Genomic DNA, 16,042 nt, shown 5'->3' with positions numbered 1-16,042 from the left:
AGGGTTACCATCTGCTGATGACTGATAGAAGAGAGGCCAATGAGTCTCAGTCTTGTGGCTGATTTACTTGTGGCTGACTACTACTGTGTGTGCTGGGCCAAATAGGCTAGTCTTTTCTGTTTACATGCTGTCTGCTTCCTGGAACAATCTTGTATCATTCTTTTTTGTGCTAATTTATATGTAGATGAAAATGTATATATATATTTTTTTAAATTTATTTTGCATAAATTGAGTCTAGGTCATTCAATAATCTTACATGGAAATATATCTGAAAATCAATTCTTTTTTTAATGAAAAATAAATAGGTTTTTCCAGGACACCGACAATGCTGTTTATGGTATGAGAAAGCATGTTCTACCTCTTCGTTCATAGAAGATTGTTGTCGTTCTTTCCTGATTCTGCTTGGGCATGATCGCTTTTTGACAATATTGCATAAAATTATGTTCTGACTACTTTATGTGTAACTAATATTATTAGTTGAGAGATGAGGGTTCTATTTACTGCATGTCATGTGTATAATACTGTTATTGATTACTCTGTTTTAAGCCTTTTTAAGCCTCTACATTTTTCTTCATATTCTTCATTATTCATTATTCATAATTTCGTCAAATAATTTCTACAATCCTTTTCACCATAAAAAACGTGAAATATACTTATTTACATTTTTCTAGAGAGTAGGGGAAATGAGTGGAAGTGCCTGAAAAACAAACGAGAAGGAACTGGGACAGGAAATATAGTGTTGAAATAACAGCTGTTCCCTTTCCTCCTTTCTGGCTTCCTGTTAGGGGCCAATGCTTTGCACACTCCTCTGAGCCCATGAACTCACCGTGATCAACTCTCCTCAATAGCAATTAAATCTGAGCCTTTTTTCACCGATCCTAGATAAGCACTCCTACTCTAAGACACTTTATGAACGCAGGCCCTGGACTTTTCCGTTTCTGATAGTGGAAGTCAAAACACTAACTGAAAACGGTTCACTATAAGGGGTAATTTGGGTTTCCAGTTTTAACATACCTAGCAACCCATTGCTGTTTGTTGCCAAGTTAGGTCACCCCTTCCCATGTAGCCTAGGCCACAGCATACAACCAAATGTGTTATTATGGTAGAGTCTGAGGTGACTGATGTTGGCTCTCTGATGTTGGCTCTCTGATCATCAGCACTCAATTATATCTCAGATCTGCTCTGGCATAAAACAGGCTTTTTTACTGACTGACCATGTGTAAATTATGTGGATACAGATTTCAGGGCCGTTGTTATCTGGTTATATTGGCCATCACATAGTAACCTCACAACAACAACAAAAATGCTCACCATCTTCTTGCATTGTCTGGAGTTTGCTGCCTAGAACACTTGAACATTTGCCAAAGTCTCGCCAAAGTTTTCCATGGCTCTGCAACCACTAGAGCAAACGGTAAAGTGAGCAAAAAAATATAGTAGCTACAGTACAATGGATCTTTGCAGGGCAGTCCACAAAGAAAAGTGACTGCAAAGTCCTTGCTAAATACTCACCCGCCACCCGGCTCTAGAATTTCATAATTTCCTCATGTGGATGAACACAATCCTGAGATTACAGTTTTTGACAATCACTTTGGCACTAATTTCAGAACCTTGTGGTCATTTTTCAAAAATCTAGACACAAAACTCAAAACGGTCATCACTTGTAACACAGGCTGTCCAATGCTCAAAACATTGCATTGTGCATTCATATCGTTAAAGAAACTTTGCACTTGCAGAATCATTGGTTCAAATAACTTATTTATCATGAAATACCATGGGAACATTCATTTAGATCACCCACACACAAGATACCGATAGTTTCACTGTGTAGTTGTTCGTACAATCATTAAATATTGCAGTACAAAATATGTGATACATGTTTCATTATGCTACTACACGTAAATACATCACTGTAAAATGACTATCTAGTACCCAGTACTAGTAGATAGGTGTACGTAATAAAGTGGCTGGTGAGGGTACAGTAATGTCAAATCTGAAAACAGGGTCTGGAAAAGTGGTACATGAGACCATAGAAACAGTGTAAAGAATGATGATGAAATATTACATCCATAGATAATGTAGTCCAATTGGTTCATGTTCCACGGTAATTGGTGTCAATAGATCTCGTTATCCTGAAACTTTCATGATCTAAACATGGAATATTGTTTGTCAGTTTCCATAAAACTATGCATTAAGAGTAATGCAACAGTTACTTATCATTTTGATCAGTTGTATCAATTGATAGTTAGATCATTGTAATGAAATGAATAGACAGTCATCTCAGATGTAATATGTGAATTGTATTTTGAAATAGTAATACTTTGATGTTAAGTTGTGTCATTTTGAACAGGTGATTTTAGTTCAATGAACAAATGATTTTAACTTTATGTATATTGTATCCAAGCAATTGGAAAAAGTGTTAGAGTTTTGAAAAATGTGCATTTTGATCATTGGTTGTGAGTTTTGTGTCGAGAGTTTTGAAAAATGACATTAAGGTTCTGAAATTAGTGCCAAAGTGATTGTGAAAAACTGTAATGCTTCACATTTTTTAATGACACATTTTTCTATCAACTATTTCTTATTTCCCACCCCAGTTGTCAGATCTTTCCTCTAGCACACAGTAGATCTAGGATATAATAGCAGGAACATTTGCATATGAATGATTGATATTCAATTAAAGAAGTGTGTGTGTGTGTGTGTGTGTGTGTGTGTGTGTGTGTGTGTGTGTGTGTGTGTGTGTGTGTGTGTGTGTGTGTGTGTGTGTGTGTGTGTGTGTGTGTGTTTGCATATGTGTGTTTGCGTGTGGACGTGCGTGGGCGCGTGTGCATGAATGTGAATTTGAAAATATTTACTATACACTTGTTCAATCCTATGTATGTTTCTCTCACTCAGTATAACATACCATTCATTCTAGTCTCTCTCCCATTCTTATCAAATATATGTGACTTTGATTATTGTGTGGGTACAGCATGGAGTAGCCTAATGTTATTATGTCTTTATATGAGCGCAAAAAAAACATAGCAAGATATGAGAAGCGTTGCTCCTTTAAACTTTTATCTTGGATGGACTTACACAAAATCAAAGGCCATCCGCAGTAAGAGGGGTTTAAAAACCGGATCCTACAAAAACACTTCGACCTAATTCTGATGTGACCATATCCGATTGTTTCCCTCTCTCAGGCTTTGAGGAGCAGCCACGGATTTGCTCGAATTCACGTGAACGCTTTAGTGAAGATGAAGAAATGGATTTTATTAAACTGCTCGGGATTGTTTTCGCTGTTTTCTGCCAACCAGGATTCACCCAATTTGAACTCAATGGTGAGTGTTTACAGGGAAAAATTTTCAAACTTGTCAAAGCCCATTGTCAAAAAAGTAACGGTATGATTAACCAAAGTTATTTAATGCATGAAAATATTGCGCCCTGTTGAATGTGCGGGAAAAACATGTTTCTTTAGTGCCTAACGAAAGAAAGATTTTGGACGACTAAAATGTTTAAATAGAAACTTCAAACGTCGCTCAAAGTCGGGTGCTTTAGTAGGCTACATGGAAAAAACACTAACTGCGAAATTTCACTTCAATAGGCCTTTACATTACCCAGGGCAGGCTTTTTGTTTTGGTTTGTGTGTCGGAAAAAATATGATTCGTTTTGAGATGGGGTATTGTGCTCCCAAGTAGGCTACAGATTTACAAGACCAATGTGGTATTCAATGGCCTAAAGGAGGTGCAAAAATCAACGCGCAAAATCAAGGTGGGCCATATTACTTGAAAGTTTAATCGCTGTGATTCGCAACATTATTAATAAAGGCCCTAATAATAAAGAAAATAAGAGAGTAATAATCAATAAATAATAACATGCAGCCAATTCATAGTGTTTACATGCCAGCGCTTATGAAAAACAGTAAAGCATTTCTTAAGCTTATGGCAATAGGCCAACATAGAATCAAGAGCTCTTGCACATAGGCCTATTATCATGTAATTCATGTAGGCTAATATGTGTGCCATATGTCCTCACATCTTGCATAACAACTTGCAATATTATTCCAATGAATATATATTAATTAATTACCATTCTGATTTGCCAATCTTGATTAGCCATGCTTAGATTTGCAATTTTGCAATTGAAGTAGCAATTTGATTTGCATTCTTGATTTGCAATTTCTTATTTTCCAATGTGATGCACTGTAGGCCAGAGGATCTGTCGACGTGGCACAGAGCGACCCTGCTACAGGATCAACTACTTCCAGGACCCACGGCGGAGGGTGACCTTCAATGATGCCAGCCAGGCCTGCAGAACGGATGGGGGGGAGATCCTCAGTATCGAGACTGACAATGAGCAGCACCTGGTAGAGAGGTTCATCCAGCAGTTGCAAGCCACTGATGGGGACTTCTGGATCGGGCTGCACAGAAGCCCACGCCACCGGGTGACTACCATAGGCTGCCCTTCGCAGTACTACTGGCTGGATGGCAGCAAGGCCAGATTCAGGTGTCCTTGTGTTTTACTTTGGTTTCAAGTCTAGGAGATCCCTGTAGCAAAAAGTCTAGGAGATCCCTGCAGCTGTTGCCATGCACACCACAGGAAAATATAGAGCCATAGCGATAACTCACATGACTCACAATAGTCTGAGAGTCATCAAAGAGCATCGTGGATTAACATATCTTCATGCTTTGAGGGTCATTGCTATTTTATCTGTAAAATGTTAATAACCATGAATGTTGTGGTATCGGCAGTGTTGAAGGAGCTATTCTGAAAATATAGTTTACCAAGGTACTAATTACTTCACACTGGCAGAAATTAAGCTACACTAAAGCTATCCTTAAAAAAACATAGTTTACTTTGAAAAAGTAGTTCACTACATCCAAACTACTTAGTGAAAAATGATCATATGTAAATCCGAAGTGTCACAAGATGACAAATTGCAATAACAGATCACTGTAGTCAGATTTGAACAGAATGTGTAATTTATCCTATTAATCACAAAATAAATCTTTCAAGTGAGAATTAGGCAGGCCTGAGGCCAAAAAAGAAAGGAAATGATTGCCGATTTCACCCATATATTATTTTATTTAGCAAAAAAGAATAGTGTATTGTTCCAGTAGCTAGCTACACCACTACATGGCAAAACAAAAAAAATTAACGACTGAAAACTCTACTTTGATTTGAATTTAGTTCAAATGCCACCATACTACTGCTAAATGTAGTTAAATTACTAGCAGAACTACTCCCCAAAAGCGGGTATCAGTAGGATGAGGGTCCATTTTTAGAAGCATGATGGTGAATTTCTGATAGGGTTGTTGACCTATGGAAAACACGCTCGTTGCAGAAACTGGCATTGGGACGAGCCATCGTGTGGCAACGAGATGTGTGTGGTGCTGTACCACCAGCCCTCTGCCCCCCCTGACGAAGGCGGGCGCTTCATGTTCCAGTGGAACGATGAAAACTGCAACACCAAGAACAATTTCGTCTGCAAGTACTCTGAAGGTGAACTGTACCCTGGACACGTTCTGAGTAGGCAAACGCTGTGGAACATTGCAGATAAAAATGTCATGAATAGAGCTGACATGATTCATTATTCTACATGTCAGAAAGTTATGTTTGTTCTACATCATGTTTTTCTATCTGAACGTTCCACAACATTGTGCCCTTCTGAACATGGCCCCGGTGTCCTTGATAGTGTCCATATTTAGACATGAACAGATTAAACCAGGGTTGTATTCAATAGACAGCAAACGGAAGGAAATGTACCGAAAAAGGGAGGGACTACCTAAATTTGTCCAATAATAATCTCTCGTTTCCGTTGACGAAATGTTTTGTTACGGTTTGCAACAGTGTGCACTAATGAATATGACCCATGTTACATTACATTTATCCAATCTCAATCCTGTAGTTTATCTCTGCTGAAGGAGATCATATTGTATGGTATGATTTTGATTGAATACCAGCTTATCAACAAGGAACCAGGGAAAAAGATCATTCAGAATAAATATAGTCCATATTAATTTGCAGCTGATGATTGTCTCTTTCTTTCTCTTACAGAAAAGTTGCCAGTGTTTACTGTGGTGTGGAATTCAGTATACACAGGTAAACCCACTCCTGCAGCAAAAAAAACATTATGACTCTGATATTTTAGAGTCTACTGGACCACAAAACAGATGGTTGGTGCATATGTTACGGTAAATGTGTAAAATCTGGAAATCTATACATTTTCACACATTTAGCCTACCATTGTGACGGTCTGATTTGACACATTTACCGTAACACATAGACCAGTGATTGAGTTCATTCAATATAGGTAAAAGTCTGCATAAAAAAAAGAGATCTAATGGTTATTTTTGTCCAACAATTTAGTGAATTACCTTCTTTAATGTTCAGCAATTAGGCCTGGCTGTGTCCTACAGTAAGTGATGATTTCACTAAGTTACGCTTACATAAAAGTGCTATTTATAAACATTGTTTTGACATTTTTAACAGAAACATTTAGATTTTGTTAAGGTCAAATATGTGAATCCTTGGGATGAGTCATTTGTTGATACTGAGATCAACAGCTCGAACATGATTATGACATCACCAGTCTCAATCACCGAAGTGTCTATGTATAGGATGACATCTAGTGGTCAAGATTTATGAATCACAATATAATAGAATAGAAAATAGGGTAAAATAGAAAAACTTTATCAGAGTCCCGTTCAATTCATCCTCTTCCCAGTTAATAGAGGCAATGCATTAGGCTACAGTACAGTACTATAGCCTACAGTAGGCTATAGTACAATTATAGATTAACAGTGATGCTGCTTGAAACCTTAGGAGTTTATTTCTAGTATGCTGCTAATTTGCATATTAGTCATACTATACTAGTCTACCCATTTCTGCATCACACATGCTCATTCTTTCATCTCAGATGAAGACAAATGTTATCTTATTTTTAGTCTACATATTTATTTGGGCTATATGACGTTTTTGGATATCATACGAACTTACAGTGTTTGTCTATTTACACGTTTTGCTACAGTGTCTGTCTATTTACAAGTTTTGTTCATGATCTGTTTTCCAGTTGCCCCAATTATATCTCTAATGCCAAACCTCCCGTCAGCTACAGTGAGTGATGAGAAAACAAAAATAGGAATGTCTGAATCATCAGGTAAAAAATCTGCACTCTTCAGGTCTATCGAGTTTGATCCTTGTACATTGTGTCCCAAATGCAATAAGTAATCTCCTCATTTATTTTCCAACGTTTTTTCCAAAAGTATTCATAGTTGAGGTGCCAACTTACTGCCATTAGCCTGGTCCCAGATCTGTTTGTGCTATCATGTCAGCTCCTTGTCATTGGCAATGAGTGACAAGGAGTTGGCATGATAGCACAAACAGATCTGGGACCAGGCTAGAATACCATTATCTTACCTCTGGTGTTCTTTTTCTCCCTGCAGTAACTCTTTCGGATAATGCCTTATATGTCTCCTACATTCTATTTGCCACTATCCCCGTTCTACTGCTGCTGCTTGTGGCTACAGGAGTCTTCTGCTATAAACGGGCAGCCAAAAGGTAATACTTGTTTGCTTCATTAAATAATAACATGCAATAATACATTTTGTACGATAGGCACCTTTCAAGGGCACCTAACATTATTTTAATGTGTGTAAAACATCTCTAAGTTCAAAAAATGACATAAGATTGGCAAAACAGAGGAAGCTCACAAGAGGGCTTGCGAAACATAATCAACGTCAGACATCACAGAGCATAAGATGGCCTTAAGAGATGTTTTGTTTTGAGGTGGTTTTGAATGCCGTATTTGAAGTAGGCAATGCTGGAGGTGTGTGTGGCTCACTACATGCCTCTGTAAATGATAGTGTGACTGTCTTTACGCAGGAGAAAGTCTCAAACAGATAGCTACCCTAAGCAAGAGCAATGGGGTACAATGTCCACAGCGGCCTGCAACATCCAAGGACCCTATGCCTACCAGGACATCACTAAGCTTCAACCAGCCGATCTGGAGAGCATGGCACCTGAATCAATCAAGAAGATGTCCTTCTGTGACTCCTCTCTTCATACCCAGTGTGATGATTACGAGAATGTTTCAAACAAGGACACAGTGACAGAGAGTGGCTTTGTGACCAATGGCATCTATGAGGCCTGCCAAGACCAGGGTCGGCACTATCTCAACGAGACTGGATGGGTGGAGAATGAGATCTATGAATAATGTTGCTGTCCTGCAGTGCCTCTCTCTTTACCACATGTCCATTGAGCCATCTGGGCATCTGACTGTTGGTGTCTCCATTAAGCTTTCATATATCCTGCTGGTGGGTTGTATGGCATCATGTGACGTGAGACAGGACGGACAGATCCTGTGTGGTATTATAAAGTGTTTGCTTTAGGGTATGCCCATTAACCATACAAAGAAGACCCATTTGAGGCTTCCTGTGTGGAGGCTGATGTCAGTGAAAAGGACAATATCTTCGGAAACTCGGATGACAGAAGTCTGACCCCACGATACCGCTGAGCAATGGTCTGCGAGAGATGATCCTCCCAATGATGTTTACCAAAGCCTCCACTGTCATGACACCAGTTTGAGCTGGCTGGATACAGTCTTTAATGTGCCTTTTCATGGCTACACCAAAGTCCAGGTTGAATAACAGTGTGTAGCATTCGTTTATTTGCCTATTCCTTTGTCTTCGTCTTATAAACTTGTATTTATCACAATGTTGTGAAGAAAATCAAGAAAATACATGTTTTGCGTATATTGTATATTCAAGTGGGGCTGACTAGAGTGTTGTGAAAAAGTAGTCTAACTAGCTAAAGCTGAGTGTTCTTGAAGGATGTCTGACAGGAAATTCCGAAAGCACATCTGGAACTCGCACATCCAGGAAATCTAGCAGTGACAGCAGAGGCTTTTGGGGTGCTGCTCTCAACAGTTTTCCATGTAAGGCTGTCACGATAGGTTAATTAACAAAACATGCACTTGCTGGACATTTAGGCCTATCAAATATCACACACACTGCTCTGGCTACAAATAAAGCCTATGAATGACCAGCATAAGTGTTTTTATTTTGTTAGTTTTACTTGAATGTGACTTTGTTGTGTTTTTGTGTACAAGAAGACAGAAAAATAGACAATTTCTAAGTCATAAAACCTTTGGTAAGATAGAGCTTACTTCACTGTACTATTGCAAACTCATGACTTCCATATTGTTTGTTTAACCAGCAGGTGGTGCTGTTTCATGTCATTTTTTAACTGTCTTTCCATTGGTCTCGGACTCCAGCACCTTAACTCAAATTCTATGTTGATCGCTAGATGTGCAACGGGTATGTTAAAAAAAAGGATAATAATTTGCTCATATTCTGTTATATTATTTTATTAGTCTTAAACCAATTGATTCGGTATAATAACCTGTATCCAAAATGTACAAACCTGAATTGCAGAACACACACCATCCAGCATAATCCAAGTGAATGTTTGCCGTTTTATGCATAGCTGAGAAACCTGGCAAGCATCTTTGTTTAACCTTTATTTAACTAGGCAAGTCAGTTTAGGACAAATTCTTATTTACAATGACGGCCTACCCCGGCCAAACCCTAACCCGGACGCTGGGCCAATTGTGCGCCGCCCTATGGGACTCCCAATCAACGGTTGTGATACAGCCTGGAATCGAACCAGGGTCTGTGGTGACGCCTCTGGTACTGAGATGTATTTGTGGTTGCATCACTTGCATGCATAATTTGCTTTGTGCATAAACATGCATATGTTTCATAGTAAGAGCCCAGCTGCACAAGTAAGAGTAATTTGCTAGTATCCACCTCTGGCCTGCTCGCCTCCCTACCACTGAGGAAGTACAGTTCCCGCGCAGCCCAGTCAAAACTGTTCGCTGCTCTGGCCCCCCAATGGTGGAACAAACTCCCTCACGACGCCAGGACAGCGGAGTCAATCACCACCTTCCGGAGACACCTGAAACCCCACCTCTTTCAGGAATACCTAGGATAGGATAAAGTAATCCTTCTCACCCCCCCCCCCTTAAAAGATTTAGATGCACTATTGTAAAGTGGCTGTTCCACTGGATGTCTTAAGGTTGGTTATCACTGCATTGTCGGAACTAGAAGCACAAGCATTTCGCTACACTCGCATTAACATCTGCTAACCATGTGTATGTGACAAATAAAATTTGATTTGATTTGAAGGTGAACGCACCAATTTGTAAGTCGCTCTGGATAAGAGCGTCTGCTAAATGACTTAAATGTAAAATGTATGTAAATGTAGTATAAATGTACATAAATAATGCCCACAGTCCAGTCCCTGCACTTTGACCATGAGTAACAAAATCTGTATGTGTGCACCTGCAGGCCAAACTTCAAAGTCAACTATCCACTCAGGGCGGCGCGCTAACAGATTTCAGAATAGCAATGTAACCGGTTGACGTTAGAGGTGGGTCCGGTTGCCTTGGAAACGAATTGGCACTGAAGCGTGGAACAGCTTCAGAGGCCCGCCCCCTGTACAAATACCCCCATAGCTCTGACGTCAATGTACGTCAACGAGAGAATATGATGCCTCCTGCAAGTCAACTCGTGTACTTTAGTTAATAGAGGTAGCTCGCTGAAATATTCTAGCCGTGTTGTGTTGGAGAACGTGGCGTGGCAGCCTGTGGCACTCGTACATGTCACCTGTCTCGTTGGTCTGAAGGGTCGTTCACGTTCAAACTGGCAGGGCGACCGAGAATTGTACTTTTTGTCTATTTTGAATAGACACATTTTAGCGGGCGGTTTGTTTTCCCTTCCTCGATATCTAGGCGAAAGTTGCGAGCCCTTACCTCCTCACCCCCCAAAACCACATTTAATACAGCATGGTCATGGCTGACAATCACCAAAAACCGATATTCCGGGGTCCTGTCCGAGTGGGCTTCTACGATATCGAACGTACTCTGGGAAAGGGTAATTTCGCCGTTGTAAAGCTGGCTAGACATCGTATTACCAAGACCGAGGTGAGTACTGAGCAAACTAGCTAGCTGGCTAGCATGTTAGGTAACCGTGAACTACAGTAAGCCTAAACGTGTGATTCTCTTGTAAAGGATACTAACCTTGCCTTTGAACTAACAAGCTAACGTTAGTTACTTACCCCCTGTTTTGCAGCGATAAATTAGCTTGTTATCTAAAGTTGTATTTACACATTCTGTAGTTAACTCATTCTGTTCACATTTGACCCTGACATGTTTCGACTATTTCACACCTAGGTAACGTTAACGTTAGCTTGCTTTGTTGCAAACACGGTAGTTTTTTTGCAAAGCTTTTGACCCACACATGAAGAAAGCAATAGAGTAGTACCAACTATTATATAACTTGTTAATCAAAACTGTCCGACTATGGTTAACTAGTAAAATTGGGTGTCACCCAGTTTTAGATGTAGCTAACGTTAGCCTAACCGTGAAGCAGATTCATGAGACACATTATCCCATCACTTTGCAACCTCAATGTTGTGCAATACGCTGCCTTTATTTGACCATGGATCATTACATTGCTTCATTACTCGAAGTAACAATTGTGTGACGTTTGTATAATGTTATGTATAATGTGCTCAACAAGCCACCCCATAGACCAGGGTTTCTCAAACTCTGTCCTGGAGCCCACCTTGGGTGCGCGTTGGTTTTTGCCCTAGTACTAAAAAATGGATTCAAATGACCAACTCATCATCGAGCTTTGATTATTGGAATTAGACTGGTGTAAACAACCACATAAATATCTAGGGCATGCAGCATGGCATTAGTGCATTGCATTAGTTACATAACCCAATAATAATGTGATTTTGTTGCCTCTTCTTGGGACAATCACTGTGGAGCTGCTGTGTACATACTCCATTCACAGACGCTAATGGCCCTTGATCATGACTTTCAGTTCCATTACACATAAGTCATTGGACGAAGGTGTCTTCCTTGCAGGGTGAGTTTTGTTGAGCCACTACGCTTGCTCTTAACATTAACATGCATCCCTTGCGGTATGGTTTTGGAAACATAAGAATGTATCTTTCATATCAGCAAGAAATTATTTACAAGAAACAAAAGGTTAAACTACTACACACCTTTATAGGGTTAGGGTTCCCACACGGCTGTATTTCCATGTTACAGCGCTTGTTTACAGAAACAGATGGAAGACTGGGTGGACTAGGGAGAGGCAATACTGACACGCCTGGTGCCCAAATTGCAGATGAATGTTGCGCAGTTGTGTCAAGTGGAGATGAATGGATTCGGTTCAGTCAGTCATCCTGATGAGCCCTTCCCAGCTAGTTAGTTTATACTGGCTTGCTGGCAACAATAGCAGCATGGCACTAGTTAACTTGTAAAAGAATGATTTTTTTCGATGGGCGAAGGAAAAATAATTTGTAGCTAGGGCTGGCACAATTATTGTGTAACCGACAATAACCGTGAACATAATCGTCTTACTACTCTTTTCAGGAGAAGGAGTGATTCACAACGTTATATTTAGTACATCTACACTGCTCCAAAAAATAAAGGGAACACTAAAATAACATGAATGAATGAAATATTCTTATTAAATACTTTTTTCTTTACATAGTTGAATGTGCTGACAACAAAATAACACAAATGATCAATGGAAATCAAATTTATCCATCCATGGAGGTCTGGATTTGGAGTCACACACAAAATTAAAGTGGAAACCACACTACAGCCTGATCCAACTTTGATGTAATGTCCTTAAAACAAGTCAAAATGAGGCTCAGTAGTGTGTGTGGCCTCCACGTCCCTGTATGACCTCCCTACAACGCCTGGGCATGCTCCTGATGAGGTGGCGGATGGTCTCCTCCCAGACCTGGACTAAAGCATCCGCCAACTCCAAAGAAATGCCACCCCACACCATCACTGACCCACCGCCAAACCGGTCATGCTGGAGGATGTTGCAGGCAGCAGAACTTTCTCCACGGCGTCTCCAGACTCTGTCACGTCTGTCACATGTGCTCAGTGTGAACCTGCTTTCATCTGTGAAGAGCACAGGGCGCCAGTGGCGAATTTGCCAATCTTGGTGTTCTCTGGCAAATGCCAAACGTCCTGCACGGTGTTGGGCTGTAAGCACAACCCCCACCTGTGGACGTCGGGCCCTCATACCACCCTCATGGAGTCTGTTTCTGACCGTTTGAGCAGACACATGCACATTTGTGGCCTGCTGGAGGTCATTTTGCAGGGCTCTGGCAGTGCTCCTCCTGCTCCTCCTTGCACAAAGGCGGAGGTAGCGGTCCTGCTGCTGGGTTGTTGCCCTCCTACGGCCTCCTCCACGTCTCCTGATGTACTGGCCTGTCTCCTGGTAGCGCCTCCATGCTCTGGACACTACGCTGACAGACACAGCAAACCTTCTTGCCACAGCTCGCATTGATGTGCCATCCTGGATGAGCTGCACTACCTGAGCCACTTGTGTGGGTTGTAGACTCCGTCTCAGGCTACCACTAGAGTGAAAGCATCGCCAGCATTCAAAAGTGACCAAAACATCAGCCAGGAAGCATAGGAACTGAGAAGTGGTCTGTGGTCACCACCTGCAGAACCACTCCTTTATTGGGGGTGTCTTGCTAATTGCCTATAATTTCCACCTGTTGTCTATTCCATTTGCACAACAGCATGGAACATTTGTCAATCAGTGTTGCTTCCTAAGTGGACAGTTTGATTTCACAGAAGTGTGATTGACTTGGAGTTACATTGTGTTGTTTAAGTGTTCCCTTAATTTTTTTGAGCAGTGTAGTTTACCCAATAACACTTACTCATTTTTACAAGAAGTGCATAAAGTTGTTAATCATTTTACGAGCAGAATGGCACGGTTGGGAGGAGAAGCATCATTTCGTAATGTTCCAATCGGTCAAAACCATTTGTTTTGGAAACAGCGGTGTCACCAAAGCTGTTATTTATTAATGATATATGTCATAGCAACTTTTCTAAGATGCATATGACAATAACCGTGGCCATTTGCATGACAATTGGGCATAATCGTTACCCAAAATTCCATAATCGTCACAGCCCTACTTATAGTATTGGTTTCCATCTGGATGTCACTGGGATATGCCAATTGGCTAACGTATCGAGGTGCCTCCCATTGTTTTGCTTCCCCAGACAGCTGTATTGCATATCGCTTGAGGTAGCTAACGTGGCCAACTTGTTCCATCCCACTTCATTATATTTTGAGTAAGATAGCAGCCTACACAAGAAATAACTTGTAATATTGGTAGTCACCTTGATAGTCTACTGCTCAATGGGAGAGTTTGCCCTGCAAGCTGACAACACATCACAGGTCACAGTGCATCCTTAGTTCCTGCTTTCCGACCAATGCAGAGCACCGCTGTCCTGCAGTAAGGAGAGGGGATGTAGTTTGATAGTCTCTCGTCAGTCTTTTCTCTTAAAGCAAAACATTTGGTCTAATAATGAAGGATCTAGAATAGGCCAATGTCATACCTTTAAAAAAAATTAAGACTAAAATGTGTGATACATTCATAAATGTTTTCTTTGAGGATGTGTATGGAGCTGAGTAGAGCTACATAAACATAAATCATAAGATCTTATCATTTCGTTAAAATTGCATTTGAAGGACATGTTTGGATTGAATCACCTGACTGGCAACATCCTCAAAGTCCGGAACACCATGAGCTTTCTATTCTACTGCGATTACACAGGGGGACTAGTAACCATTGTGACTGTGCTTGTTTTTAACACGGACACAGATGGGGTCATCTTTCTTCATTAGCTTTGAGCTCACGGAGCTCTCGAAGGTGCAAAATTAAACAATTTCGACACTGAACCTTGGAGTCCTGTCCTGTGCTATTCCTCTGAATATAGCATATGTATCTATTTAGCTAGTCAGTGGCAATGTTTCTCAGCTAAACAAGCGAGTCACATTGGTCAGTTCAAAGACCAACATAAGCCTGGCTACGTGTTGAAACAAGCGAGGAATAACATACAATGTGACACCCTCTTCCACAGATGAATACAAACTGATGACCATTACGGAATGTAATGTGAGTCATAAGCATGCAGAGACCAGTACAGTACTTAGAATGACCCTCACTGTATTTTATGTTGTGAGGCAGCTGAAGCCACTGAACATGGGTCTACTCTGCTGCTCTCCCTCTGACCATGTTGTCCAGACTCTCCATATCAAGCATGTGTCCCAAATGTCACCCTATTCCCTATGTAGTGCACTACTTTTGGCCAGGGCCCATAGTGCGATACTTTTGAGCAGCGCCCTACTTTGTAAATGGTGTGCCATTTGGGATGAAATCCTAGCCTATCCATGTTGCGTGAAAACAGTCAGTCAGTAGGACAACGATGGGAGAACTAGGGTGTATGAACAAAATGGAAGGCAACAGAAGCAAATGGCAAGGGACCTACATGAATTTGTCCATCATCAACTCTTGTTTTCATTGCAAAACGTGTTCTGTTACAAAACGTTTTGCGACTGGTTGCTATGGTGCACAATAATCATTACACCACTATCCATCTCCTGTTGTTCCCTTTTTTCATTGGTCTCTTTCATTTATGATCTTGTGATCAGTCGGACCTCAGTTCACGAATGCCCCCAACCTTACTTGACCTCATTGGATATATCGGGCGTATGCATCAAATTGTGTGTGGATGGCTTGACAGAAATGGTTGCAAGAAGGTAAATGTTGAACTTTTGTTGCACAAATATCCAGATGCTGCATATCATTTTGCGCTATGACGCGGTAGGTGTGATCGAGGCGTCAACGTAATCTGTTTATAACGAAGAACGAGAGGAGCGTTAGTGTAGTGCTATGTATCTAATCAAGCGTTGTGTTGGGTAAGATTAGAGTGGAATGATTAAAGGCCTCCCCTCGCTTTTGTTTACTCCCTGAGCTTGGCTCGCAGACATTTGGATCTCTTCAAGTCCTGGTGATGAAATGCTGTTTATGAGAGAGAGACTTGGGATATTGCATGTTATCATGACATGGACACACTGTTAATCAACTCTCGCAAGGATGAAGAAATGGCCTGTTTTCCAGCAGCTTCTGCTAATGTTTGCCGCCCTTGCCTCACCCAGTGTGGGTGACTGAATATAAA

The 16,042-nt window shown here is 40.8% G+C and overlaps 2 protein-coding genes across 3 annotated transcripts in view; both read left to right on the top strand.

The window, feature by feature from the left end:
- The first annotated feature begins 3,088 nt into the window (after positions 1-3,088).
- On the top strand, positions 3,089-9,324 carry LOC115141480 (layilin-like). Its single transcript, XM_029680375.2, has 7 exons — positions 3,089-3,314; positions 4,182-4,479; positions 5,318-5,475; positions 6,031-6,075; positions 7,046-7,132; positions 7,419-7,533; positions 7,858-9,324. The coding sequence occupies exons 1-7, from the start codon at positions 3,239-3,241 to the stop codon at positions 8,186-8,188; spliced, it is 1,110 nt and encodes a 369-aa protein (XP_029536235.1). The 5' UTR covers positions 3,089-3,238; the 3' UTR covers positions 8,189-9,324.
- Positions 9,325-10,526: 1,202 nt separating this feature from the next.
- The window catches only part of LOC115141478 (serine/threonine-protein kinase SIK2-like), a 57,715-nt gene continuing 52,199 nt past the window's right edge, over positions 10,527-16,042 (top strand). The window contains exon 1 of one of the 2 annotated variants that reach the window (XM_029680373.2): positions 10,527-10,957. In XM_029680373.2, coding sequence (XP_029536233.1) covers positions 10,820-10,957 — 138 coding nt within the window. In that variant the 5' untranslated portion in view covers positions 10,527-10,819. Of the gene's footprint in view, positions 10,958-15,497; positions 15,624-16,042 lie in introns of those variants that run through there. The other variant, XM_029680374.2, reaches the window with a different exon arrangement.

Source organism: Oncorhynchus nerka, linkage group LG14 (assembly GCF_034236695.1).
Source record: "Oncorhynchus nerka isolate Pitt River linkage group LG14, Oner_Uvic_2.0, whole genome shotgun sequence".
NCBI classification, from domain to species: Eukaryota; Metazoa; Chordata; class Actinopteri; order Salmoniformes; family Salmonidae; genus Oncorhynchus; species Oncorhynchus nerka.
Note: the sequence above shows the minus strand (reverse complement) of the source record. Positions and strands in the feature narration are given on the sequence as shown.

Bases quoted from the DNA above. Each gene is read 5' to 3' on its own strand.
- LOC115141480 (XM_029680375.2), top strand. From the start codon at position 3,239: ATGGATTTTATTAAACTGCTCGGGATTGTTTTCGCTGTTTTCTGCCAA. The intron at 5,476-6,030 runs GTGAACTGTACC...TTTCTCTTACAG, and splicing joins CGTCTGCAAGTACTCTGAAG to AAAAGTTGCCAGTGTTTACT. The intron at 7,133-7,418 runs GTAAAAAATCTG...TTCTCCCTGCAG, and splicing joins AGGAATGTCTGAATCATCAG to TAACTCTTTCGGATAATGCC.